Genomic DNA, 27110 nt, shown 5'->3' on the forward strand with positions numbered 1-27110 from the left:
TTACTTTCTCAAAGAAGGAGATCAGGTTGGTTTGGCATGATCTGCCTTTTGTAAAATCATGTTGTATTTTGTCCATCTACCATTGACCTCAATGTCCTTAACTACTTTTTCCTTCAAAATTTTTTCCATACTACAGATGTCAAACTAACAAGCCTGTAGTTACCCGGATCACTTTTTCCCCCTTTCTTAAAAATAGGAACTATGTTAGCAATTCTCCAATCATACGGAACAACCCCTGAGTTTACAGATTCATTAAAAATTCTTGCTAATGGGCTTGCAATTTCATGTGCCAATTCCTTTAATATTCTTGGATGAAGATTATCTGGGCCCCCTGATTTAGTCCCATTAAGCTGTTTCAGTTTCGCTTCTACCTCAGATATGGTAATATCTACCTCTATATCCTCATTCCTATTTGTCATGCTACCATCATCCCTAAGATCCTCATTAGCCTTATTGAAGGCTGAGGCAAAGTATTTGTTTAGATATTGGGCCATGCCTAGATTATCCTTAACCTCCACTCCATCCTCAGTGTTTAGCGGTCCCACTTCTTCTTTCTTTGTTTTCTTCTTATTTATATGGCTATAGAACCTTTTACTACTGGTTTTAATTCCCTTTGCAAGGTCCAACTGTACTTGACTTTTAGCCTGTCTCACTTTATCCCTACATGTTCTGACCTCAATAAGGTAGCTTTCCTTGCTGATCCCTCCCATCTTCCACTCCCTGTATGCTTTCTGCTTTTTCGTAATCACCTCTCTGAGATGTTTGCTCATCCAGGTTGGTCTGCAACTCCTGCCTATGATTTTTTTCCCCTTTCTTGGGATGCAGGCTTCTAATAGCTTCTGCAGCTTTGATTTAAAGTAATCCCAGACCTCCTCTGCCTTTAGATCCATAAGTTCTTCAGTCCAATCCACTTCTTAACTAATTTCATTAATTTTTGAAAGTCAGCCCTTTTGAAATCAAAAACCCTAGTCACCGATTTATTTTTATCCTTCCGTTCAGTTTGAACTGAATTAGCTCATGATCACTGGAACCAAGATTGTCCCCTACAACCATTTCTTCTATGAGGTCCTCACTACTCACAAAAATCAAATCTAAAATGACATCCCCTCTAGTCGGTTGAGCAACTACTTGATAAAGGAATCCATCAGCTATCGCATCTAGGAAAATCTGAGCCCTATTATTATTACTAGCACTCGTCCTCCAATTTATATCTGGGAAGCTGAAGTCTCCCATGATCACGCAGTTTCCATTAGTATTTACTTCATTAAAAACATTAAAGAGGGCTCTATCCATATCCAAATTAGATCCCGGCGGTCTATAGCACACCCCAAGCACTATCACAGGGGAGGCTCTAGTAGTTTTCTCCCCCAATGTGATTTTTGCCCAGATGGACTCTGTCTTATCCATTCTATCGCTTCTTATTTCTTTACATTCTACCTCATCATTGATATACAATGCTATTCCACCACCTTTACCTTTATTTCTGTCTTTCCTAAACAGCACATACCCTTCAATACCTGTAGTTCAGTCATGACTACTATTACACTATATTTCTGTTATCCCTATAATATCTGGTTTCACTTCCTGCACCAGTAGCTCTAGTTCCTCCATTTTGTTACCTAGGCTCCTCGCATTGGTGTACAAACATCTTAATTTTTGCTGTTTGGCCTTACTCACATTCTGCACCCGATTAGGCACGATCATTCTACAGCCATTCTTATCACAGGTAACAAGTGCCTATTATACTGTAATGTCATGCATGCATGTACACTGTCCCTGGTTTTACAACGTATGCCTATATACAGCAATATACTTGATCAACTGGGGCCAACTGGATGGATTTCCTTGCTTTCGTTTATGCTTTGAAAAATGTACTAGGGAGGCAATGTTGCCGAATCATGGAAGTCTAGGGCTGGAAGGGACCTCAAACGGTCATTTAGTCCAACCTCCTATGCTGCAGCAGGATTAAGTATACCTAGGCAATCCCTGACAGGTGTTTGTCTATGACCAGAGAAGGGGATTAGGAATGAGAACTTCTGGGTTTTATTTCCACCTGTACCACTGATGAGCTGGAGTGCCCACAACCAAGTCATTTAACCAAAGTTTTCAAACTTGGCTGTCTAAAGTTAGGCACCTAAATCCTAAATAAATAAAAGGAAGCTGATTTTTAGAGGTTCCATTCAAGCAGCTAGAGGGAAACTAGAAAAATAAATAATTGTTTATATCAACACATGTACCCATTTTCATTGTATGCATGTAGGGCCAGATTGTTTCACTCAGATCCTGGCCTAGGCTGGTGGTGCTGCAGTGCCCACTGCTCCAGGAAGAACAAGAGTATCCAACCGTTCCCTAACATGTAGGGGGAAACCGAACTCCTGCACAATCCCTTAGGATGGAGCAGGATGCTTTTCTGTGTCTTCCTCCCTCTGCACCTGGGCAGTGTGGAGGCAGAGTAAGGTCATAGCCCTGTTGCTTTCCTGCTTCACTTAGGTTGCTCACCAACCATAATATGCTAGAAAGAAGCAATTTCTGCACTCAGAACAGCGCAGGGATGCAATTGTGACTGGTCTGGGAGCAGAGGTGCAAGAAAGTGAAGGAAAGCTCTGAAGACATTCATAAGGCTCTTCATTTTTTATCATTTAGCCCACTGTTGAGACTATAGACAAATGAAGTGCTCTTACTTTTAATTGTCTCTGGTTCTGGTGATCCAGAAGACGGAATCATCAGCGACTGTTGGATGTTCTTCCGCTCACCTGTGTTAGCACTGCAAAGTGGTGGTGTTGGTGTTTGAAGAGATGTTTGACTATCATGTTCAACTGAGTTGATTGTGAGCTTCACTGTGGTCTTTGATGTCTTCAGCAGACTGATAAACTTATTGAATAATAAAGAGAACAGCCAATGATCCAACTGTAACACTTACAGAGATCAGTCATAGCAATTGCTCCATGATCAGGAGCAAAAGGTCACACACACCTGTTGTTCTTGGAGACGGGAATGAAGGAGATCGATGTTTTGGATGATGAGTGGCAACACAGTTAATTGTGGGCCATACCATTAGCTGGTGTAAATCAGATTAGCTCAACTGACTTCAGTGAAACTATGCCAATTTCTACTGAGAATATGGCATACAATCTATGTTAGCTTTCCTGGATGCTACACTATACGTTGATAGTTATTAGAACAAAATCAGAAAACTAGGAGTAAGTAGTAATGTTGGTGCAGACCCCAATACTGCTCCCACTGAATTAAATGTCAAAACTGACATCAATAGGAGTAGGAGCAGGCTATCCAATGGCTTTGATTAAATGTTTGGTTTGGGGTGGAAAATATGGTACAACTAATATTTGAATTATGGAGGGGATGTTGGAGAGGAAAGCAAGGTGGGGGCAAATACAGGGCCTTGTTGTGAGGCCCAGCGGGTCTCAAATGCAGGCCTGCAAAACTGTCAGGCAGCAGACACCTCCATGCTGCCATACTGTATCAGCTATGACCAGTTTATGCTCAATTACCCACAATCCACTGAGCTGAGCAAGACCACAGGAAGTCCCTCCTCAAGGGGTCTGATAGGAAGCAGCTTCATGGCTCCTGATTGGCTCCTTACCCTATATAACCCCAAGGGGAATCCCAGGAAGCATCCAGGCAACAGCGCAGCTCTCCTGCAGCTGCTATGGCCATTCCTGCTCCCTGTTCTTGAACTCCAGGCTTCAATCTCGGCTTAATCTGGATCTTTCCTCCTGACCAGGTCACCGAAACCTGATTCAGACTCTGATCCCTGATATCAACCCCAGCCCAACTTGACTATGAAATCCTCTGGTATTCAGCTTTAGGTTTGATCCTGCTCCGACCCGTGGTCCCAACTTCCCTAAGTCATGATCCTGACAGACATATAGAGCATCCTTCAAATCCCATTGACTTCAGAATTACTTCAGTAAGAGTGGATGATGCTCAGCACCTCTCAGGATCATGCTTTTAAAGTATATTTCAAATTGGAACCATGACTTTGTAAAATTGATACCTTGGGCAATAGATCTGTTCTTTACTCCAAACCACATCTGCTTCCTCTACAGATCACAATGAATTTTATTGCCTGTTAACTCTGCAGAGCCAATACAGCTCTGGGAGAGAGAGTTGGATTCTATTCCAGCTGTGCTGTATCAAACAGAATTTGCTAACTCAGTTCTAACTGCAGAGTGACTCTTAGTGTAACACAGCATAAGCCAGAAAGAGCCCAGGTTGTGTTTGCAGAGCTGGAAATTAGGGGGCAGAAATTGCCAATTGAGTTAAATTTTATCTGGAAGCCACAGAGCCAACAAACTTGGAAACCCACAATACCATTTTTACAGTCACTTCTCAGAGTGTCACCACAGTATAATTATTTGCTGTCAGGAATTATGCTTTCCCAAAGAGAAAGACATGTTACTGTAGAATACATGCTTGTGGTTCTAGTACTAAGGGACCATCATCCTCAGGCTAACATCCACACTCCAGTGCTCAGCCAGAGCATAACCACATAAGATTTCCTGCACAGGGTGCTCTGTAATTTTAGAAGACAGGTCTGAATTTGCCTCATACAACTGCTATAGTCCTTTTATTCCTAAAGTACCTTTTCTATAGGATAGCCCACAACAACTTCATCATCCACTGCAAGGACCTGATCCCCAACTCTGATCCGTCCATCCTGGGAAATAAAATTGACCAAAAAAGATTAATGCAGGATTTTTCTTCCTCAATGGTTTACCATCCTCTTTCCCAAATGGGACTTCATTTAGAATTCTCACCTTTGCTGCTGCACCATGATCTGTTAAGCTTTTAATAACCACTCCATTAAGTGTGTCTTCTTCACTGATGGCAATTCCCAGTCCCCCTTGATCCTGTGGGAATAGAAATGTACAGTCAATATGGTGCTACATTTATCAAAGTTAAACTACACGTATTTACATGAGCTTACTGAAGTTTGTAGATGTCATAGAAGTTTGAGGTTTCATGAAGGTCTCAAAGTTTGAAAAAAAATATTAAAGACTTATTTGGAAAGGACTCACTTTCTCCAACCCATGAACAGGATAGAGAATCTAAATAAGCTTGAAATGCTTTGAATTCTAACTTGTGGCATTCTAAATTTCAATGGATTTTAACAGTGACTCTTTTGTGCAATTCTTAAACGGGAGGAAGCCACATCAAAAGTTTTGAAGCTGTGGAATGATGTAAATAGGGTGGCATACCATAGTTAAACAAATGGTACTGCAAACCACAGGAAAAAATATAGAAGAGTTGGAAATGTAGGGAACGGAAAAATGCATTCTCTTCCAGCGAAAATGTTGAATGTTTTGTGGGGGTGGGGTGAATTTTCCCTGGCTTCCTCACCCACAAACAAATCACTATTTGGATTCTGTTATCTGTAACATCTATTCCCAGTTAGATGGAAAAGACTAGATGCCAATGATGCATATAGACTAACCAGCAACTTTCAAATCTCAGAGCTTAAGGTCTAGTGCATGCAGCTATCTTTTATGAGTTAATAAAAAAGCCACAAATGTTTTCCTTCCCTCTTTTGGCAGGTACATATTCAGAGACCACCTTTCTCCCAGAAGATGCATGATTTCTGTTACCAAAGTATACATTATTCCTGGATATGCTGTCCTTAGGATCTGGTGCTTACAATCTGCTAATTAAGTTACTTGGAGCAATTTAGTCAATGATTTCACCTGGACAGTCACAGGTAAGTCCTAACCAAACTTTGCTCTGTGCTCTCAATCCAAACAGTTTTGTTTAGGTCAAATAAGTTCACAGAAGGAAGGAGATGGTGCAACCCCAAAATGTACCATGGAGGTTCTACCACACTTAGTTTTCCAGTGCAGCATAGCTGGCCTTCCTACATCTGTCTCCTGACTCACTTGCCTACCCTTTCTTGATTGCACTGAGACCTCCAAAATTTCCAGAAGTATCTGTGCTGGGGCCCTTGCTGCTGTTTACTGAAAACTTTGCATCTGAGACAAGCAATGCATTATTCCTGGGAAACGTAGCTATGGGACTATATGTAGCTAGATTTCAACTTCATGGGAGGAGGGCCTAGCTGAGATGCTGAGGAGGTTCTGGGCCCAACTGCTGCTTTAGGAAGAATTTTTGGGACTACCTGTAAATAGAATAAAATTGCCAGTGGTCCATCTCACCCCCCAAGGGAAGGGACAGTCCTTCTGTTTCCAGAGGGACATAATCACAGAAGAGAAACCCTGTAACAATAAACTTGCACTGATCTAAATTTAGTTAAAATATAAATGTACCTTGGGGAGTTCCACATGCTGAATATTTGTATATATATTGAAATCTATAGCCATAACAGGATTTGTAGCACTTGGTTCACCCTGAGAGAGGAAGACAATTTAGCAATGCATAACTGTATTTTAAAAATAGGCATTTGGTGTACCCTTAAAAATTGAACAAGCATACATAGATATGGCGAGTCTGATTATCCCCTCAAGCCAATTTTACATTGGTATAATTTCAATGACTTTCCTGGAGCTACTCCTTATTTATATCAGTGTAAACTGAAAGCAGAATCAGGATCAAAATATTCAACAGCTGTGCTAAAACCCCATTTGGTTTTCCACTAGGACTTTTTCTGCTGTAAAATGTAACAAATATTAGAGTATTTTTCTACCCAGAAAGCTGTTAATCAGCTCAAATAGACTCACACAATGTTTAGATTACCTCTTGATTTTGAGGAGTCCCTGAGGAGGAAGGTAAAGATTCTACTGATTTCCCAGGGCAAACGGCCATCTGATTCACTGCATCTTTATTTCTGCAATATATTAAAGCATATATGTTTTGAAGCATCACCATAGTTCTTTTCACAAGTTTAATTTTGCTACCCTTCATTTCTTATTTTGTTTTATTTTTGGCAGTCACGATACAGATCAAAATACAAAAAAAAAATATGTAACCTGTGAAGTCCAAATGTTGGACTTACAGAAGTACATTACCAAAATTACCTGGGAGACAAAACTATGATATTGGGAAGACTTTTTTAATATAAAAACAGCTTGTGAAAAACTTCATTTTAAATATATGTTAAAGATTACTATCTCTAGGAAAGACTCTTTAAGCACTGCTTACCTGATGAAGATGATTTTTACTTTGGATGGTGCACATTTGATTATCGAGGAAGCATTCTGATGAGTTCTTCCATAGAGAATTTGTCCATTGATCTAGATGAAGGAGAATGGCAAATATGTCTCCGAATGTTTATTTCCTTAAATTTTCTACAACAAACACTTATCTTCTTTCACCATTACGTGCCAAACATCATTTTGAAAATTTACTCTGCAATATACAACACTCTGTTTTCACCCCTCTAGTTCACAACATTCCTCCCAGTTGCTGGTCTGGCTTTAAACACTCTCTCTGCTGAAAATGTCCTTCTCTAGGTTACAATGGCTTGCCTTTAGGCATATAATTTATTTCCATTTGTTATTGATCACCTCATGACTCACTAGAAGTGGATAAAACAGAGTCATAGGAAAAGGCTACATTTACCAGTACAAATAAATGAACTGCCTCTATCCAACAAGAAAGTTGTTATTATTCATTGATCCTCAAAACAGTGCCCAGAACTTTACAAACAAGGATTCCCACCCTAAAGCACTGGGAGCTGGATCTTCTAGCCATTTATGCACATGTGTGACTTTACTTGCTTGAGTAATCTTATTGAAGCTGAAGGGAATTTTCATGTCAGGAAAGTTACTTCTCTGTTTTTGCACGATCAGGCACTCATTTACTCAGACAATGCTGTTTACAAGCAACACTTGATGGCACAATCACAAAAGCTGTGGTGAGCACTTGGAGAGAGAATTGTAAAAGCATTTTAAAGGAAGGATTTGAAGGAGAGTATGGAGGCATGAGGAAAGGGAAGGAATTACAAGTACAGAAGTAGCATGAAAGACAGGAACAAAGAGACGTGTGAGGGGAGGACAGGAGAGGGGGTGGTTAGTAAGAAGGCTCTGGAGGAGCAAAAGTAGTGAGAAGATCATAAGAATCGCAATACTGGGTCAGAGCAAAGGTCCACCAGCCCAATATCCTGTCTTCTGACAGTAACCAATATCAGGCGCGCCAGAGGGAATGAACACAACAGGAAATCATCAAGTGATCCATGCCCTGTTGCCCATTCCCAGCTTCTAGCAAACAGAGGCTAGGGACACCATTCCTGCCCATGCTGGCTAATAGCCACTGATGGACCTATCCTCCATGAATCTAGTTCTTTTTTGAACCCTGTTATAGTGTTGGCCTTCACAAGATCGGTGTGGCAGAGAGCCCTCAGTGTCCATTTAGTGCTGCAATGAAGGAATGAATGGCTCCAGCTCTCAGTGCCTTAGGGTGGGAACCCTTGTTTGTACAGTTCTGGGCACTGTTTGGAGGGTCAATGAATGTTGATCCCGCACGATCAAGCCCTATATGAAAAGACATTTTGACTGATTTGAACGAGTCCTTTGTAGTGAAAACTGGGCCCTGCAGCCAGTATGTGAATACACTCATCTCAGTGGATCCCCCCAGTCACAGATTCTATAGCTCTTCCGCTGGTCTGAAAGTGCTTGTTTCTACATCAGCCTATTTGGAACTGGCACAGTGCCTCTCAGGAATTGCTGAGCCTCCCTGCCCCCACATCCCCTCTCCACTGGCATTCCCCTTTGCATAGCCCCCACCACACACCTGAAGTGCTAGGGATGGCCTTGCTAGTTCTGTGCAACAGGCAGAATGTCACCCTACACCAAAAGGAAAAGGAGTGCAAAAGGTGCAAGAGAGCAACTGCTGCAATTGCCATCTATTGAACTGAGACAATATTTTAAAAAAAATGTGGTTTAGAATGAGGCTTCTGTCTGTGCAATGAGGGTCCTGATATCACTGGATACCATGTGAAAGCAGCCTGAATAGGTTATTAAATCGTTAGAGCCCAGGATACAAATACAGCTGTTCCAGATTTCTTTCGTCCTCTTCATTTCTTGTGACAGATGTATAAACAATACATATATATTACAACATCTTTAGGCCGATAGAGCTGTAACTAGAATGGTTTGCAGCAGTCCACAGAACCTAGTGGGAGAGCCTCAGAAGGACTATCACTGTATGACACACTACTTTTCTTAGTTCACAAACTAATTCCTCCTTCTCACCCTGCCCCATGATGCCAAAGGTGCGTTCTTCACTTATTGTATATCAAATTTTATGCAGTAATGGTCTGACTGAAGAAAATAAGACTCCCAACCTCAACCATTAGGCACATACCAGAATGAAAATGTGATTTCAAAGAAATAATGATGGTATTATAAGGCTATATAGTTAACTGAAGTCTATATATTGCACCAAGAAACTACCGCTCTACTGCCTTTATAGTCAACATGTTTGGTTTTAAGTACAATTGCTAGAAACTTACCTCTAGCAACTCATCTGCAATCTGTAACCTGCCATCTTTTCCAGCTGCCCCATTTGGATCAATTCCCACTATGAAGACACTCATCCTGGACCGGTCCTTGTTGCCAGCAAGGCTAAGTCCCAAACCAGTCCTTCCTTTTTCCAGCTCTATCATGTGCAGGTCCCCTGATAGATTTCCATAACGCTGTGTGATCTTTTCTAAATGTAAGGGGGAGAAAAGTTGTGGGCAGAAGGGCTTGAATTCATATTAGAACACTTTACAAGTCATTCAGCTCATCAGCTTTAGCGTGCAACAGGCATTATCCAACAGCAGAATCCGTGCATGACTGAAGCATCAAAAACCAGTCCCTTTTCAAGCTAAAACTGTCACCTGTAACAATACTTCCAGTTGCTTGGGGGCTGGGTTTAATATGAACATTTTAAATTCTTTTCTCTGAGTTTCTTCCCTGATACCAATAAATAAAACATCTTTCACATGGACACATGGCTGGTGAGACAAAGGCAGCTGGGAGACTAAGAGAGTTAGCCAGTTGAGCTCTTCAGCAAAGGAAAGCAGGTTTTTTTCCCTTAACTGGTAGGTACTCTGCAAGAAAGAATCTTCAATGGCAGGAAAACACTGCACTGCAAACATCACTGCTAGCTCTTCCTCGTCCTGCACCTGTGGCGTCCCTGCCCAGAAAGGCATCCTGATCCTGTAGGCTCCCACCCAGCTCATGGTCTTGACCTGCTGGGAATGCAGCCTGCACATCCTTGCTGAAGAAAGCCAGGAAGGGAGAACCACCCAGTGCAAGAGGCATCTATTGGTGGAGTCACTCAGGAAGCAGGTCAGAGAGCTGCAGGAGGCTCATTTGCCAGGATGAACATGAAGACGTCCAGGATGGATGATGCAGCCAGCTGCAACAGAATAGAGCAGCACCAGAGGAAGGAGGAGGACCAGCTGCTCTGTGGGGAGGAGACAACTGGCTGCTAGTCAGTTTGGGCAGCAGACAGTGCTCCAACCCACACCCAAGAACTGGTATGCTGTACAGAAAACAGGAGGAGAGGAGCAGGCCCCAATGATTGAGGAAGAGGAGCCAACTCATGCCAGGGCTGGGAGGTTGATGGCCACCACACCTAAGAGGAGGAGTTATAGGGGCGTGATGATCAGGGACTCCCTTTTGAGGGGGATGGAGGCATCCATCTTCTGACCTGATGTCCCAGGAGATGTGCTGCCTGACTGGAGCCCATGTCTGAGACTTTGTGGAAAGGCTGCCAAGGCTCATCTGTCCCTCTGACAACTACCCCATGCTGCTCATTGATGTGGGCATTAATGATACTGACAGGTATGACTGAGCAGATCAGCATAAATGGGGAAAAATGGGCAACATCATGATAGGGGTCCACTAGAGACCACCAAGTCAGAAGGAGATGGATGAGAGATTTCTAGAACTACCAACAGAAATATCCAAAACACAAGCCCTGTAATAATGGGGGAATGTAACTACAGAGACATCTGTTCGAAAATTAATCCAGCAAGAATTTACTGAACGTGTACTAGGGGCAACTTCTTGTTGCAGCAGGTGGAGGAAGTAACCAGAGGGCAACCATGTTAGACTTGTTTCTTACTAACAGGGATTAATTAGCTGCGAATCTGAAGCTGGAAGCCAATTTGGGTGAAAGTGAACATGGAATGATAGAATTCATGAGTCTACGTCATGAGAGCAGCAGTACAAGGATTTGAACAAATTCAGGGAACTTGTAGGTAACATTCCAGGGGAAGAAAAACTAAGGCAAAAAGGAGTTCAGGAGAGCTGGCAGTTTCTCAGAGACAACATTGAAAATGCAAGAGCAAAATTTTCCAATATGAAGGAAAGATGGGAAGAACAGCACAAGGCCAACATCAGAAGCTCTAACAACCTGAAAATAAAAAAAGAAAAAGTGGAAACGTACTCATCCTTAGCAATTTTTCCAAAAGAATAGCACAAGGATGTAGGAACAAAACCTGCAAGGCTAAAACACAAAATGTATAGACACAAAATGCAAAAAGATGGCTTATAAAAGTATTAAAAACAAGAGAAAGAGGAAGGAAAATGCATGTCCACTACTAAGTGGGGAAGGAGAGCTAATAATGAATGATATCAAGATGACTTGAGTTGCTTAATGCCTAGTTTGCTTCAGTCTTCACTAAAAAGGTTAATTATAGCCAGATATTTAATGCAATGAATATGAACAATAAAGGAGAAGGAACACAAGCCTGGATGAGAAAAGAACATGTTAAAAAATATTTAAGTAAGTAAGATGTATTCAAGTCGGCAGGGCCTGATGAAATTCACCGTAGGATGCTTAAGATACTAGCTGAGGCAATCTCGGAACCATTAATAACTATCTTTGAGAACTCATGGAGGACAGATGAGGTCCCAGAGGACTGGAGAAGGGTGAACATAGTACCTATCTTTAAAAAGGGAAACAAAGGGGATCCAGGGAATTATAAACCAACCAGTCTAACTCTGATACCTGGAAAGATACTGGAACAAATTATTAAAAAATTTTAATTTGTACCTATCTACAGGATAATAGGATAATAAGTAACAATCAACATGAATTTGTCAAGAACAAACCTTGCCAAATCAATCTCCTAACGGGGTTACTAGCCGAGTGGATGGGGGTGAAGCTGCAGATGTGATATATCTTGATTTTAGTAAGGCTTTTGACAGTCCCAAATGACACTCTCATAAGCAAACTAGGGAAATCTGATCTAGATGAAATTACTATAAAGATACATATATAACTGGTTGAAAGACCATATCAAAGCATAATTATTAATGGTTCACTGTCAAACTGGGAGGATGTTGCTAGTGGGGTCTCGCAGGGTTCTGTTCTGAAACCAGTACTATTCAATATTTTCATTCATGACTTGGATAATAGGGTGGACCGTATGCATATAAAATTTGTGGATGATGCCAAGCCTGGAGGGATCACAAGCAATTCAAAATGACCATGACAAACTGGTGAACTAGTCTGAAATCAACAAAAACGAGCGAAGAACTTCACTTAGGAAGGAAAAATCAAAGCAGCCAATCAGAGCCCAGCTGGCTCAGATAAAAGGAGCTGAACAGGTCAGTCCCTGGCTAGGACCAGAGGGGCAAGGAAAAGTGGAAGGTGCCCCACTCTAAAGCCCTGCAGCAGGACTGGAATCCTGCAGGACCCCTGCCATAATAGCGGGAGTCGTATTTAAAAAAAAAAATCCCATGCAGGGCTCTACTCCACTCTGGTCAAAAGAGCTTGATGGGTTGCATTTGCTAGAAGCTCTAGCCTTAAGGTATTGAACAGAGGTAAAAAAGAAACCGGAAGGGAAGAGGCCCAGGGAACGTAGCAGCAACCAACCAAGGAAGCAGTAAGTGGCTGCTGTTTATAGGGTCTATAGGTTGGGACCCGGAGTAGTGAACAGGCCCAAGTTCTCCCACCAGCCACTGGGAAAGCAGCCTAAGGGCTGAAAAGGGAACAGGATTTGGTTAGAAGACCAAGTGAAGGGCAGGACTTAACGGACTGAAGACCCTGGTGAGAGCTGACATTTTGTTACACTCTTTGCTATCCTGAAGGGGTTCATCCATTTTGACTCTGGGACCTAGGTGAAGGGCTGAACCATTGAAGACCTGCCTCGCAAAGTCAACAACCTACAACAGGTGCCCAGAGCAGGAAAAGACCTGAAGTATCAGAAGGCACTCAAGATGGTCTGGGTACACTTGATACTCACTCAGTGTGGGAGAATGGACTAGGCAACCTCTCGAGGTCCCTTCCATTCCCACATTTCTAGGAGTCTGTGGTTTCCCCCCAACCCCAAAGATTTTTTTCTAAAAGCACTAGTCCCCCTGCCTGCCCACCCACACCCATATTTTAACTGCAGGTGAGATTATTTTCAGATAACAGAACTGTATATGCGATTACCATGGGTGACATATACTACATCGAAATTGTTATTGCGGTTCATTATGTGCAGGGCAGAACCTACTTTTACTAGGACTAGCACTGAAACTGAATGCACAGAACAAGGGCAAATGATTTTGTGTTTCAAGAATGTGCAGCTGTCCAAGCAAAAGTGAAAGCTGAAAGTAACATTTTATACCCAGATAGATGAAAATGAGGGAGTTCAACCTGAGCCCCAACCTACTCCATATCATTGCTATTTCAATGCTGAGCTTCTCAAATAGCACAAAAAATAAACTTACTCCAGCTGTAACCAAACTCATCATCATCTTCCACATCCTCTTCCATTTTGCTGGAAGATGATTGTGCAATTTCACAGCTCATTCCTGAAAATGCTGAAGGAGGGGGCAGAGGCAAGTTACTAAATGAAGCCTTTCCTGGCTCTGAATCTGACTGACTGGATGCCTGTGGAGAACAAGAAAAATGCCATGGCTAAATATATGCAGACTCTAGAACAGAACAATTTAGTACATGAAAATATCAAAACGGCAATGACTATGGCTTTGAAATTTAAACAACAAGCACCAGGAATTCTAAACAAAGCACATAGCACAGAGAGGCATCGGGAGATCAGAGATGTAAAGAACACTAGGGAAGAAGGAGTAAGTTTCCAAATGTATTTTTAAGCAAACAGAACTGACATTAAAAGCCCAATTCAGTGAAGTTTTGTGTGTTGCTTTATGCCTGAAAAACAACCTTGTGTGAAAACTTAATTGAATTTTTTCAATATCCAATTTGCACAGACTTTTTTTTTTATATCTAAAGAAAAAAAATGAGTCACTAAACAATTTCTTCTGTTATAATTTTTTATATACACAAACAAGGGAGAGATGGAGGAATGGAGTTAAGGTAGCTTTGAAGAATCTTGTAAAAAGAAGAAGATTTAGTTGAAATGTTGGTAGAAAGGCCTATTAAAAAAAAAAAAGAAAGACTGTGAAGAACACAAGAATACCTTCTTCCAAGTCCTTTACTTGTCTTCTATACAACCTATGAATAATCATGTCAAAAGGGAGAAAGATTTGGCCATAAAAAGGGGGAGGGGGGACACCTACTCTTGGTCTTGTGATTAATTTCGATTAAAAAATAAAAAACAAAACTATATGCATACAAATTACTACTGCAAATCATGGTCAAATCCTCAACTCCTTATTCCGGCAAAACTTCCATTATGCAGTCAGGTTGCTTAAGGGAAATGTGATCAAGAACTGTATGATTTGGCTCCATCTTCTTGACTTGTATCATTTTTACTTATTTGGCACTGTGATCAATAGTAAACAATAGGCCAGAATGGGCCATGAGGGCTTGGTAATTGATAAATCAGGTGATGAGATTCGCAACCGATAAATGTCCTATGAAAAAAGTACCATTTTAGGTTTCAGAGTAGCAGCCATGTTAGTCTATATCCGCAAAAAGAAAAGGAGGACTTGTGGCACCTTAGAGACTAACCAATTTATTTGAGCATCAGCTTTCGTGAGCTACAGCTCACTTCATCGGATGCATGCAGTGGAAAATACAGTGGAGAGATTTTATAGAATTATAACATTCAAAAACCAGTTGGAGAACACTTCAATCTGTTTGATCACTTGATTACAGACCTAAAAGTGGCAATTCTTCAACAAAAAAAACTTCAAAAACAGACTCCAACAAGAGACTGCTGAATTGCAATTAATTTGCAAACTGGATACAATTACCTTAGGCTTGAATAAAGATTGGGAGTGGATGTGTCATTACACAAAGTAAAACTATTTCCCCATGTTTATTTCCCTCCCCTCCCGCCCCACACTGTTCCTCAGACGTTCTTGTCAACTGCTGGAAATGGCCCACCTTGATTACCGCTACAAAAGGTTCCCCCCTGCCCACCTCCGCTCTCTTGCTGGTAATAGCTCATCTTACCTGATCACTCTTGTTACAGTGTGTATGGTAACACCCATTGTTTCATGTTCTCTGGGTATATAAAATCTTCCCACTGTATTTTCCACTGTATGCATTCGATGACCACTACAGACTAGGGACCGAATGGCTAAGCAGCAGTTCTGTAGGAAAGGACCTAGGGGTTACAGTGGACGAGAAGCTGGATATGAGTCAACAGTATGCCGTTGTTGCCAAGAAGGCCAATGGCATTTTGGGATGTATAAGTAGGGGCATTGCCAGCAGATCGAGGGACGTGATCGTTCCCCTCTATTCAACACTGGTGAGGTCTCATCTGGAGTACTGTGTCCAGTTTTGGGCCCCACACTACAAGAAGGATGTGGAAAAATTGGAAAACTTCCAGCAGAGGGCAACAAAAAATTAGAGGACTGGAACACATGACTTATGAGGAGAGGCTGAGGGAACTGGGATTGTTTAGTCTGCGGAAGGGAAGAACGAGGGGGGATTTGATAGCTGCTTTCAACTACCTGAAAGGGGGTTCCAAAGAGGATGGATCTAGACTGTTTTCAGTGGTAGCAGATGACAGAACAAGGAATAATGGTCTCAAGTTGCAGTGGGGGAGGTTTAAGTTGGATATTAGGAAAAACTTTTTCACTAGGAGGGTGGTGAAACACTGGAATGTGTTACCTAGGGAGGTGGTGGAATCTCCTTCCTTAGAAGTTTTTAAGGTGAGGCTTGACAAAGCCCTGGCTGGGATGATTTAGTTGGGGATTGGTCCTGCTTTGAGCAGGGGATTGGACTAGATGACCTCCTGAGGTCCCTTCCAACCCTGATATTCTATAATTCTAAGTGAGTTGTAGCTCACGAAAGCTGATGCTCAAATAAATTTGTTAGTCTCTAAGATGCCACAAGTCCTCCCCTTCTTAGTACCATTTTAGAGTACTGAAATTTGCAGGGACTGTACTTACTTCTTCCAGCTTTTACCTTCCTCGCTTCAGCTTTAAGGATCTAGTGGAAAGTGAGAGAATAACATCTCCGATGGTGTGGTTGGGGGGGTCAAAAATTTTAATACACTTTCTCCAGAGCCAACAAGAGAATTGTATTAGACCTCCGCACCCCTGATGGATTTCAAAGCTAGGAATCCATCAGCGCCACACTCAGATAACATCCTTTCAGCTGAAAAGAGTAAAAATCAATTAACTTAATCTTATGAAGATCTGGGAAAATGCCAGTTGTCCAGAGGAAACAAACTACCTTCTTTCTCTCCCCATCCAGACATGTAAAGAACATGCTAATGTCTCATTTGAGCCCCCAAATTCCTCTGCTGCTTGTATGGGCTTCTCTTTCCTCTCATTCTAGGAGCTTTTCTAAGAAGCCATGTGGTAATATGAAGAAGGCTGAGTACGTGTTATCTCAAAATATCACTGGGGTCTAAAATGGTATCTGTTTAAATGCCTTCACATTAGATATAGCACACACTTAGAACAACAAGACAGATGCTGGTGGCTGACAGAATGGAACAAAAGACTCAGTCTTACACAAGTCTTACACTGCTATACACAACCTTCCCTTGGCACTTGGAGCTTTAAGTGAACGTGAGGCATTCGAATTGTTTTGAATACATTGTGCAGGAAGCATCGGAGAGTTCAAACTGCTGAAATTCCTAAATGCCAGCTAGGATGATGTACGGTATTAGATCAGTCTTTATGAGACCTGAGATACTTACTGGAACCTAAGTTGTGAGAGCACTCTCTGAAAAACTCAAACACCAATGTGGACAGGGAGGGTGATGTTTCATAAACCAGTGGTTCTCAAAGCGGTCCACTGCTCGTTCAGGGAAAGCCCCTGGCACGCCAGACGGTTTGTTTACCTGCCGCATCCGCAGGTTTGGCCGATCGCGGCTCCCACTGGCCAGGGTTCACTGCTCCAGGCCAATGGGGGCTGCGGAAAGCGGTGCGGGCCAAGGGACATGCTGGCTGTCCTTCCCGCAGCCCCCATTGGCCTGGAGCGGTGAACTGTGGCCAGCGGGAGCCGCAATCAGCCGAACCTGAGGACGCGGCAGGTAAACAAATCAGTCCGGCATGCCAGGGGCTTTTCCTGAACAAGCGGTGGACCAGCTTTGAGAACCACTGTCATAAACCACACTTATTGCAAAAGAGTTCCTAAACTTCAGAATCAGTGTTGGATATTAGCAAAAGCACACATTAGCATTCATGCTGTACTTTTATGCTTAAAATGCATATTCCTAACTGAAAAAAGTAAGTAGAAGAATTTTACCTCAAGGTGAGGGTAGAGGAGTTCCAGAAACTCAATAAGCACTTCCTATATATTCACTGGAGGCCATATAACCTTAAATTAATGCAGGTGTTTGTGGGGTGGTGGGGAGGGCGGAGTCTACACAAAAATTAGGGAAGGATATGAAACAACTCAGACTCATAAACATTAAGGTCAGAAGGGACCATTATGATCATCTAGTCTGACCTCCTGCACAATGCAGGCCACAGAATCTCACCCACCCACTCCTGCAATAAACCTCTCACCTATGTCTGAGCTATTGAAGTCCTCAAATCGTGGTTTAAAGAGTTCAAGGTGCAGAAAATCCTCCAGCAAGTGACCCGTGCCCCAAGCTACAGAGGAAGGCAAAAAACCCCCAGGGCCTCTTCCAATCTGCCCTGGTGGAAAATTCCTTCCCGACCCCAAATATGGCGATCAGCTGAACCCTGAGAATGTGGGCAAGATTCACCAGCCAGATATCCAGGAAAGAGTTCTCTGTAGTAACTCAGATCCCACCCCATCTAACATCCCATCACAGGCCATTGGGCCTATTTACCATGAATAGTTAAAGATCAATTAATTGCCAAAATCATGTTATCCCATCATATCATCTCATCCATAAACTTATCGAGTTTAATCTTGAAGCCAGATAAGTCTTTTGCCCCCACTGCTTCCCTTGGAAGGCTGTTCCAGAACTTCACTCCTCTGATGGTTACAACTAACTCAGCGTAGTTCACAATTTCTAACTCAAAGTAATGCATCATTTTAGTCTTGCTCTTTGTGAACAATGGAAGTGCCTAAAATGTTGCAGTACTCAAGACAAGGATCAAGACAACAATAAGATGGTTTGCTATCCAGTAGCTCTGGAAGGCCGGGTGTACCTCTGTATGTACGAATGAAATTCCAGTGGATTTATCATTAAAAGAAAGCACAAAGTGCCATATATTGATGAACAAGGAATGTTTCTTTATGTCTCGCTATATGTACATGTATAAACTCTGCACCTGTTTAAGTCTAAGCAAATACTGATATAAAAGCAAATGAATGCTCAGTCTTCTCTGCAAGCAAAGAGTAAAACAAATAAGATCCTAACAACAATTAAAAACATACAGGACCAAATTCTGTCTTCCAAAGTCACTGTAAGTTATGCATGCATCTCCGAGGACAGAATCTGGCCCTTTTATTTACACACAAGACTTCTGTTCTCTGAATTGGGCCCTAACATAAGGCTAAAATATTTTGACTCTTGACATACCAAAATGCAAACATCTGACAACACATGGAGCCTTCTGGCTACCCGTGTGGCTCTGGCCACAACCAAGCATGTATTTATAATGGCAGTGAACGGACAGCAGTATCACTTTCAATGTAGCAGACCCATTTGGAAGGAAGATCAAAGTACTTTCCAAAATTACCACATGCCACATACAAACAGGCATGAACAAAACACAGCACAAAAAAGGATGTGTGGCACAATCACAAGTTACTGTAACTTTCACATGGAGACAAACCTTAAATGGTGTAGGGGCAAAAGGGTTAGTTGGGGAACAATGGAAGGCAACCCTAACAGGATTCTGCACATCCTACAGAACAGAAAACAGCAATCCATATATAACAGTACCTTTGACAATATGTAGCATTAGCAGTATGAACTAAAGTACACATATTTTTAAGTGACAGGTATATTTTATAAACTGCAGTAAATTCACACATTTTATTTTAAAATAGACAAAATAGCGTATATGACCTAATTAACCCCTGATTCAGCAAGTTATCTTACTGAATCAGGGCCTTCATAATTTTCTCCACAAAAATCTGGCAGAAAAAGCAAAAAAAATGTCCTTGGGGGTAGAGTTCAGATGGGGGGTGGCAGGTGGTTTTGACTTTTCTAATATTTGCAAGCACGTAAGTTTTTGCATGTAATTATTTGCAACATAATTTTTTTGTAATAACTGTTTATTTAGAAATTATAAGCAATTACCTCTGTTACACTTCTACTGTCCCTACCTCAGAACTATAAGTGTGGGTATAGATTTCAAAAACACACATATGCAGTTATACAGACAGTCTATGCTCTTTATACATTTTGAGATTTTGTTATGAGATTAAGGGAAAAATACAAAAATTGAAGAAACATGGAATTACAGCTGAATTCATCCCGCAGATGTATGAGCAGCTACAAGTGACTGTGCAAAATCAGAGCTGTATGCATGTACATACAGATAGGATTTGGCCTTTAAACAGGGATGCGTCAGAGATCTAGTTGCATTAGCACCAATTACGAAGAGAAGAATCTAACTTTTCTAGATTTCAAAAAAATGTTGGCACCCTGCTTGTGGTACAGGGCAAGAATTTCCAAAAAAAAAACCAAAACCCAAAACATTGTCACCATCTTACAATGTGAGGTATTGACAGATTGTTCATGGCAAAAATAAAGTAGGAAATTCCTAACCACACACATACAGAGAAAGGACCAACATACAAACAACTGATAACAAAATACCTTTGTCCTTGAAAAAAGCCATTTCATATTAGGCTGAGATTTTCAAAACTACCAAACTCTTCTAGGGGGCTCTGAAAATCTCAGTCTCAAGAGGTTACGATTACATATCTGGCATTTGTACAATACTTCTACAAATTCTTATTTATCATGGAAAATTTCTATCCTCACGAGCACAGAATTTTACCCAAATGTGGAAAAATTACAAACAGAGAAGGACCCACAAGTGATGCAGAAGCACATAAAGAACGTTCGGTGAACCAATAAAGACAATCAGATGTCATCCAACCTTGTTAGTGCTGAACGGGGGAGAATCAGCCAATGGATTAGTGCTGCTGATGGTAGCAGGCCCATAGAAAAGGTTGTGCTGTGTGAAAGGCAGCTAAAAGAAAACCAAAGGAACTGCACAACAAAGCAGGTAGGTTTAAAATAAAACCTTGTGGTTTATAGAACAGACCACAAGGTTTCTTGTATTAAGTAAACAATGCCCATGTCACATGCTATGCTAAAGACATCTGTGAGTGAAGGCAGGCAAGGCTGTACGTTTACATTTGTCTGATACACACTGGTGACATTAAATGATGGGTAGAAGAACAGTCTACCAGTTTTATCCTCCTCATAGGTTTTGGCCCTCTTCCCTCACTCTATAGAAAGTATGAAGCTAGTATTTCCTTTCCACTATTACACATAGGGAGGATTTCTAAAAGCACAAATGGCAGTCAAGCACCCAACTCCCACTGAAAGCCAACAGGAATTAGGCACATGAGTGCCTTTTGTACCTCCGAAAATCTCCCCCTATAGTCTTTTGATCCAATCTTTATGGTCCTTACATTGATATAAATGGCAGCTTTTTTGCTGAACAAGGAATTCAGAATTGGTATACATAGCATAAAAGCACATTCATAAACATACTAAGTGTCTTAAAATGTCATGAGTGAGAAGATGAAAAATTTGCCTTCTTTGATTATTATCTGATGATAGCCAAATGCTTCAATGGATCTATATTGAAACGTCGCTAATTCACATTTATGACCTGGATACAAATTCTGCAAATCAGGAAAAAAACAAACATAAGAACAATTTGTAGAAAATGTAGTGCAAAATTTAGGTTGTGCTTTTATTTTGACAAGTAAACAGCAGCATACTAATAAATGGGCAGCAAGATATTTTGCAGAAGTAAGTAAGTTTTAGTAATACAGGATCTTATTATAGCACATTGTCATTAAATATGTGCAGCTAAGTGGGAGGGACCACTTTTTTAGTAAGCTTTATTGGGTTTATGGCTTAACAAAATAAGAATTAGCTGGCTTTTCCTGAAACGATACTAGTTACTTTCCTCTTTTCATTTACTGTCAACATTTTTAACCTTTGGTTTATGCCATTGATGCAGATCTCATAATGTATTGTAGGACCAGAATGGTTTTGAAACAAACGTGTTCACTTAAAAGAAAGAGGCAACCACCCTGATGTTCTATAGTAGATGGAAGTGTCCTAAATTCATGCAAATAAATTCTACAAAGGAACCGGCTGCTATGCTGGCCAAAATTCTTTGCAGCTATGAGCCGAACGCTGTTGGAAACAGGCAGCACAGTGCTTAGAAAGGAATACCTCTTGTACCACAGTTACATAAATCAAGACATGCTTAAGTAGTGGGTAAAAGGAAAAGTGCAAACTTTAGTACTGATAAAAGGAAAAATGATAAAAAGCCGCAGGAGAATTTTCGGGGGGAAAAATACATCAAAAATCACTATTATCTGGGCCTGTCTGCACAGTGGAGTAATTAACCTTATGGGGGTGTGACTTCTGAAGTGCACTAACATGTTGCACACTAACTGCTCCATATAGAGCCTGCTGGTGCACATCAAAGGTTCCCTACCACCCTCTGATGTACTAGCGGTGTGCACTACTGCTCTGTATAGAAAAGCCCTTTATCTTACCGTGTAAAGAAATCTCTGAACCAGCTAAAACATTTGTTGTTTTTCAAAAAACACTTAAAATTGAAAAATTCATTGTTCAATATTCATATTCAGGCGTCAGTTTACCAAATAAAATTGATCTAATTTGCCAGTGTAACATTTCTTGGATCTACAGTATTTTACAATTTGAAAGACAGAGCCATGTTAAGACAAGGGATCCATTGTGACAATGCCACTCACAAACTTGACAGAGAACATTTTCCCTACGAGAATAATTTCTGTTTACACATGCAATGTCTTCTAAGTACTATTTGTGAAATTAATGTTCCTATGTAACCATCAGATTTGCTGCCTGCATTAAGAGTTTAAACTATCAGAGTGTTATACAAATAAAATTAGCACAACACATATTTTGTGCATAAATAATCAAGATCTAGTAATAACACAGAAAATCAATCCCCAACCATTCATATTTGTGCCTCAAATATTTCTGACATAATGATATGTCAAATAAAAAACACTGGCTGCCCTGACTTCTATCCCATGCCACTGTGCTGAAGTTATTGAGGCTGTGCAAGGGGTAAATCAGGGCACTGTTTAGGGAATTACCTTCATGTAATCTAAAAAGATTGTTGTCAACAATACCATTGTGCAAGAAAGCACACTTGTACATAGCAAAACAAAAGGAACCACTAGCATAAAAATATTTAGTTATTTGAGCAAACAAAGCATTCAAAAATGCATAAGGGTGAAGCCCTGCAATATGGCTGGAGATACACTCAACTCAATCGGTAACTCTTATTTAAAAATAAACAGAGCAGAGTCATTATGTAGAACAGATGTGGCGCATAACTGCTTGCATGGAGAACTACTAAATTTGTTTCCAGCAGACAACACAGCCCATTCATATTATCTGGGCCACACTCTAATCTCCATGTGCAGTATCTTGAAGAATACAACGGTTTAAAATCTGACTGTCTTGAAACAGTCATTTTTAGCAGATGTGTTGTTGTACCATATTAAAGATTGTTATTGTCTGCATGCAGCTAGCTGTCTGGATGAGTACACATGAACGAAGACTGGAAATTCCCTCACGAGTTCTTACTATATGTACAGATGTAAGTTTCAAATGATTAAGATAGTAAAAAGTGTTGTTTTAAAAATTATATCACAAAGCATATGTACAGTGAAAAGTATGTGCAATGCCTTGCTTTACATACAAAAGTATGGATATTTTAATAAACAGACAATTTTAAAATACAGTAAAGCTAGTTAGGGGGTAGAGAAACAGAGCAAGTAGAACTGTAATTTTAAAAATTCCCAAAGGAACATTCATATATATACAAAAATTCATCTCTGATGAAGTAAAAGCATGACTCTCATCCTAAACATTCATTAAACAACATCAATCTTGCCCATATCATAGCGAATGCATAATACTCATTTTAGCAGCCTGAGTATCAATAGCCAACATTCAGGAAAGCTATTCCATGAAACGTTACCTGAGATGACTGACGATAAAATGGGTTAGTAGGTTTCTGCCCACTGAGAGCAGAGGTTGATGAAGAGCTATTGAGAGATTCTGGCTGGGAAACAAAAGTTATGAGACAACTAGTAAATAGACATGCAGATTACATAGAATCTACAATGAGGAAGTTTAGTTTCAGGTGATGCAAGCTACTATTTTAAAGCTTATTAGCTTGTGTTTGCATTGTCCATGCAGTTTAATGAAGGAAAAATTCTCTTTGTGTACTTCTAGGTCCTTTCATTAATGCTCACTTAATATAACAACAATTGTTGCCATATATTTTGCATGCATTTGGACACAATATCAATCTCTAAGACTTGTTTTTAGATAGGCTCCTTCCCTTCTCCTCATCAATCAATCATTCTGGAGGCTTTTCAAAATACTTTGAAGCAAGCATAGTATAGGTAAATTCCAATTCCAAATCAATATCATTCTAAATGGAAATACTATTTAAAAATCAAACCTTTGTTCCTATAATGCTCTGTTTGAGATTGAACCTGCAGGATTAAATATCTCTTCTCCCGCCCCAAAAATAATATCAGCTTGGACATTTATTTAAACTATCACTATTTTTTGTCTCTTTTTCATATTTAAGATGCTTACCCTTGATCTGTTTATAATGCTCTGTACCATAAAGACTACAGGGTTGCCTGCCTTCCGTATGGCTTCCACAGCTTGTTCATGGCTCGCATCTCTGAGGTCAATTCCATCCACCTGAAAATCGGAAGGCCTCAGCTTAACATTACACAAAGCTTAAAGTATAATGAAGCAACTTCTAAGATTCTGATTTTGGATTGTCTATTGCAGCCTGAGCCAAAGGCCTCTGCACTCAGCAGAACGATCCCCATTAACTTCAACATATGTTGAATCAGGTCCTTAGGCACCAACAACGTACAGACTGGATTTTCAAAAGGCCTCTAAGAGCTTATCTACATGGCACAGCAATGCACACTAGAGGGATGTGAATTCTAAAATGCATCAACATGCTATGCACTAACTTCCACACGTAGACCCCACTGGTGCACACTAAAAGTTCCCTAGTGCGCATTAACTTAGGGTATGTCCACACTGGCAAGTTTCTGAGCAACAAGTGATACTGCTTTTATTAAAGCTCTGGAAGTAATAAACCATTGTCGCGTGCTCACACTGTGCTCCTTGTGACGGTGGACTGCATCCACATTAGCAGCTCTTGCAATGGCGAAGAGAGCAGTGCATTGTGGTAGCTATCCCACTGTGGGACTGGCTTCAGGGTGCTTTGGGAAGAGTTTGCAAGGCCTCATGGGGCAGGCACAGCATCACATGATGCACGTTTCCCAATCCCATTGTTCCATGGCATCCTACTACATGGTCCGCTGCTTTTCAACTGACGTGGAGGGCGGGGAGGGCAGTGTGTGTGACAGGGAGTGTGTGTGTGTATATGGAGAGACAGTGTGTTTTGGGGGAGAGAGAGAGTGTCAGCATGCTGTTTTGTAAGTTCAGACAGTGGTAGGAAACTAGTCCTGAGGCAGGGGGAAACCCCGACTTCACCCCCCTTCTCTCTCCCCAGCTCTCTGCACAGCAGTCTGTCTCTCTCTCTCACACACACACCTGCCTCTGTGTTCAACAGCAGGAGTATTCCACATTAATGGCTTGCTGTGTGTCCCAGAGAAGATCAGCACAGCATGCAATGGCGGTCAGAAACGGCGCTTTGAAAGGGGAGAGGCACATGTCTCCAGGGCAGCAAAGTTCAAAACAATGAGCAGAGCAGCCACTTGAGGGATTATGGGATACCTCCAGAAGTCAACTGATTGCTTTCTGCGCTGTAATGTCTTTACACTGCCAATACAGCGCTGGAATCTCTGCGCTTTAAGGCTTATGACTCTCGTCAAGGTGGTTGTTTTTTGCAACACTCCAACTGAGGAGTTTCTGCGCACTAAGTGGCTTGACAGTGTGTACACTTTGGGAGTTACACCGCAGAAAGCTGTTTTACTGCGCAGTAACTTGCCAGTGTAGACAAGGCCTTACTGTTGCTACATTAGACAAGTCCAAAGGGACACAGACACCCACCTTTACTCTGGGAATTTTGGTGCCTATCGTCCTTAGGCTCTTTTGAAATCCCAGCCATATAATCTAGGCTTTCAATATTCTAAAGGATTTTAAAATTGGCTATTGATCTGCTTGATTCAAGTTCCATGTCGATATTTTGTCGCAAAAGCCACGGTTATAGAATATGTAATAATATGAAAGCAATGATAGAGTTTGCCAACGATTGCTTCAAGTCATTTATGGCTCAGAATCAGGGCTGTTTATACCTACCTCACTGAGCCAATGTGAGGTTTAATTATATGATACTTACAAAACACCTGAAGATTCCTGGTGGAGGATGAGCATTATATAAGTGCAAGGTATTATTTTTTAATGTTAGACAATTTTTCCTTGTTACATTCCCCTCCACCCCCAAAACTAGTTTTAGCTCAGAATTGAAAAAATTTCTTCCTCCCTAAACAAAATATTTACAAAGGATGGCTAAGAACAATTCTTTGAGATGTAACATACTCTCTTTTTCGCTCTCTGTATAACACATACTGATGTGTTGATTAAAAAAAAGTTTATCTTGGTATCCAAGGAAAATCCATGTTATGGTGAGGTTAGCGTTAGAAAAGCATATTCATAATGGCTATGATAATAGCTAAAAGCCAAGATACAAGTGTTATTTGTTAGTAGTACTTGCATAAGAAGCCTTATAGTGAGAGTTACTTCTGCCTCTTTAATTTCATAGCTTATCTGAGACTTAACCATCCAATGTAACATAAAGAGAAGGAAAACTATTTAAGATAGCAGATTCTAAATCTATTAGGAAAAATAAATAATAATAATAAATAAATAAATAAATAAAGTATTGTTATCACTCTATCACTTCCAATGTCCGAAGTAGCGGCAGGTGCTAACTAGAGAGCAGAGCCAGGTTATGTTACAGTATAAGAAAGGAAAACTATACGTACATGTCCAGACATACATGGTCACTACATACACACACACACACACACACACACACACACACAATATCTATGGTCATCTACTTAACATGTGTATTCCCCCACATACACTTCTGCAAGTTTCATTTTCTGGGACAGTCCATATGCTCATTAAAACCCAACAACTTACTTGTAAGGACCATTAATGACATTTCTAGCCATTCTGCAAAGTAAAACTGTTCTCATCCTTGATATAACCAATGTGTTCATACATCAGAGACAGACCAAAACATTTAGGCCAACGTCAGCCATTTCTCAACACAAGTCTATTTGTGCTATTATATAAAACCAATACCTAATAGAGCTCTGCACTGGTGCTTAGATAGGAGGTCATCTAAGTGCCTGGATGAAGCTGTATCTTTTTAGTATGCAAGTGCTTATTTATACAATATGTTAAAAATGGGTCCTCTCCAGCCCAAATTCCACCTTCATACCTGTTGGCCAACGGCAGCTCTGCAGTCCTCTCTGGCTGTTCACTGTAGAAGCTATTCTGATGCCCTGCATCTCTGTCCTATACATTGTCCATGTATTTCCAGTTTAAACATTACCCACTTAAAACCACCCTACCTGAGAGGCAGAATCACAGTCTCTGCCATCTGGGTTGCCATGTACTTAATGAATGGCAG

At 40.9% G+C, this 27110-nt stretch overlaps 1 protein-coding gene across 30 annotated transcripts in view; it reads right to left on the reverse strand.

Annotated features, from left to right (window-relative positions):
* Nucleotides 1–27110, reverse strand: part of MPDZ (multiple PDZ domain crumbs cell polarity complex component) — a 137338-nt gene that overhangs the window by 19870 nt on the left and 90358 nt on the right. For 10 of the 30 annotated variants that reach the window (XM_038402211.2, XM_038402202.2, XM_038402204.2 and 7 more), the window contains 9 exons: nucleotides 24074–24184; nucleotides 13626–13788; nucleotides 9422–9618; nucleotides 7111–7202; nucleotides 6706–6796; nucleotides 6279–6359; nucleotides 4779–4871; nucleotides 4604–4678; nucleotides 2682–2871 (listed from right to left, as the gene is read on the reverse strand). In XM_038402211.2, the coding sequence (XP_038258139.1) occupies nucleotides 2682–2871; nucleotides 4604–4678; nucleotides 4779–4871; nucleotides 6279–6359; nucleotides 6706–6796; nucleotides 7111–7202; nucleotides 9422–9618; nucleotides 13626–13788; nucleotides 24074–24184 (1093 nt within the window). Of the gene's footprint in view, nucleotides 1–2681; nucleotides 2872–4603; nucleotides 4679–4778; nucleotides 4872–6278; nucleotides 6360–6705; nucleotides 6797–7110; nucleotides 7203–9421; nucleotides 9619–13625; nucleotides 13789–19037; nucleotides 19110–23444; nucleotides 23529–24073; nucleotides 24185–27110 lie in introns of all 30 variants that reach the window. The other 20 variants (XM_038402200.2, XM_043514323.1, XM_043514326.1 and 17 more) reach the window with 3 other exon arrangements.

This window comes from Dermochelys coriacea, chromosome 5 (assembly GCF_009764565.3).
Source record: "Dermochelys coriacea isolate rDerCor1 chromosome 5, rDerCor1.pri.v4, whole genome shotgun sequence".
NCBI lineage: Eukaryota > Metazoa > Chordata > Testudines > Dermochelyidae > Dermochelys > Dermochelys coriacea.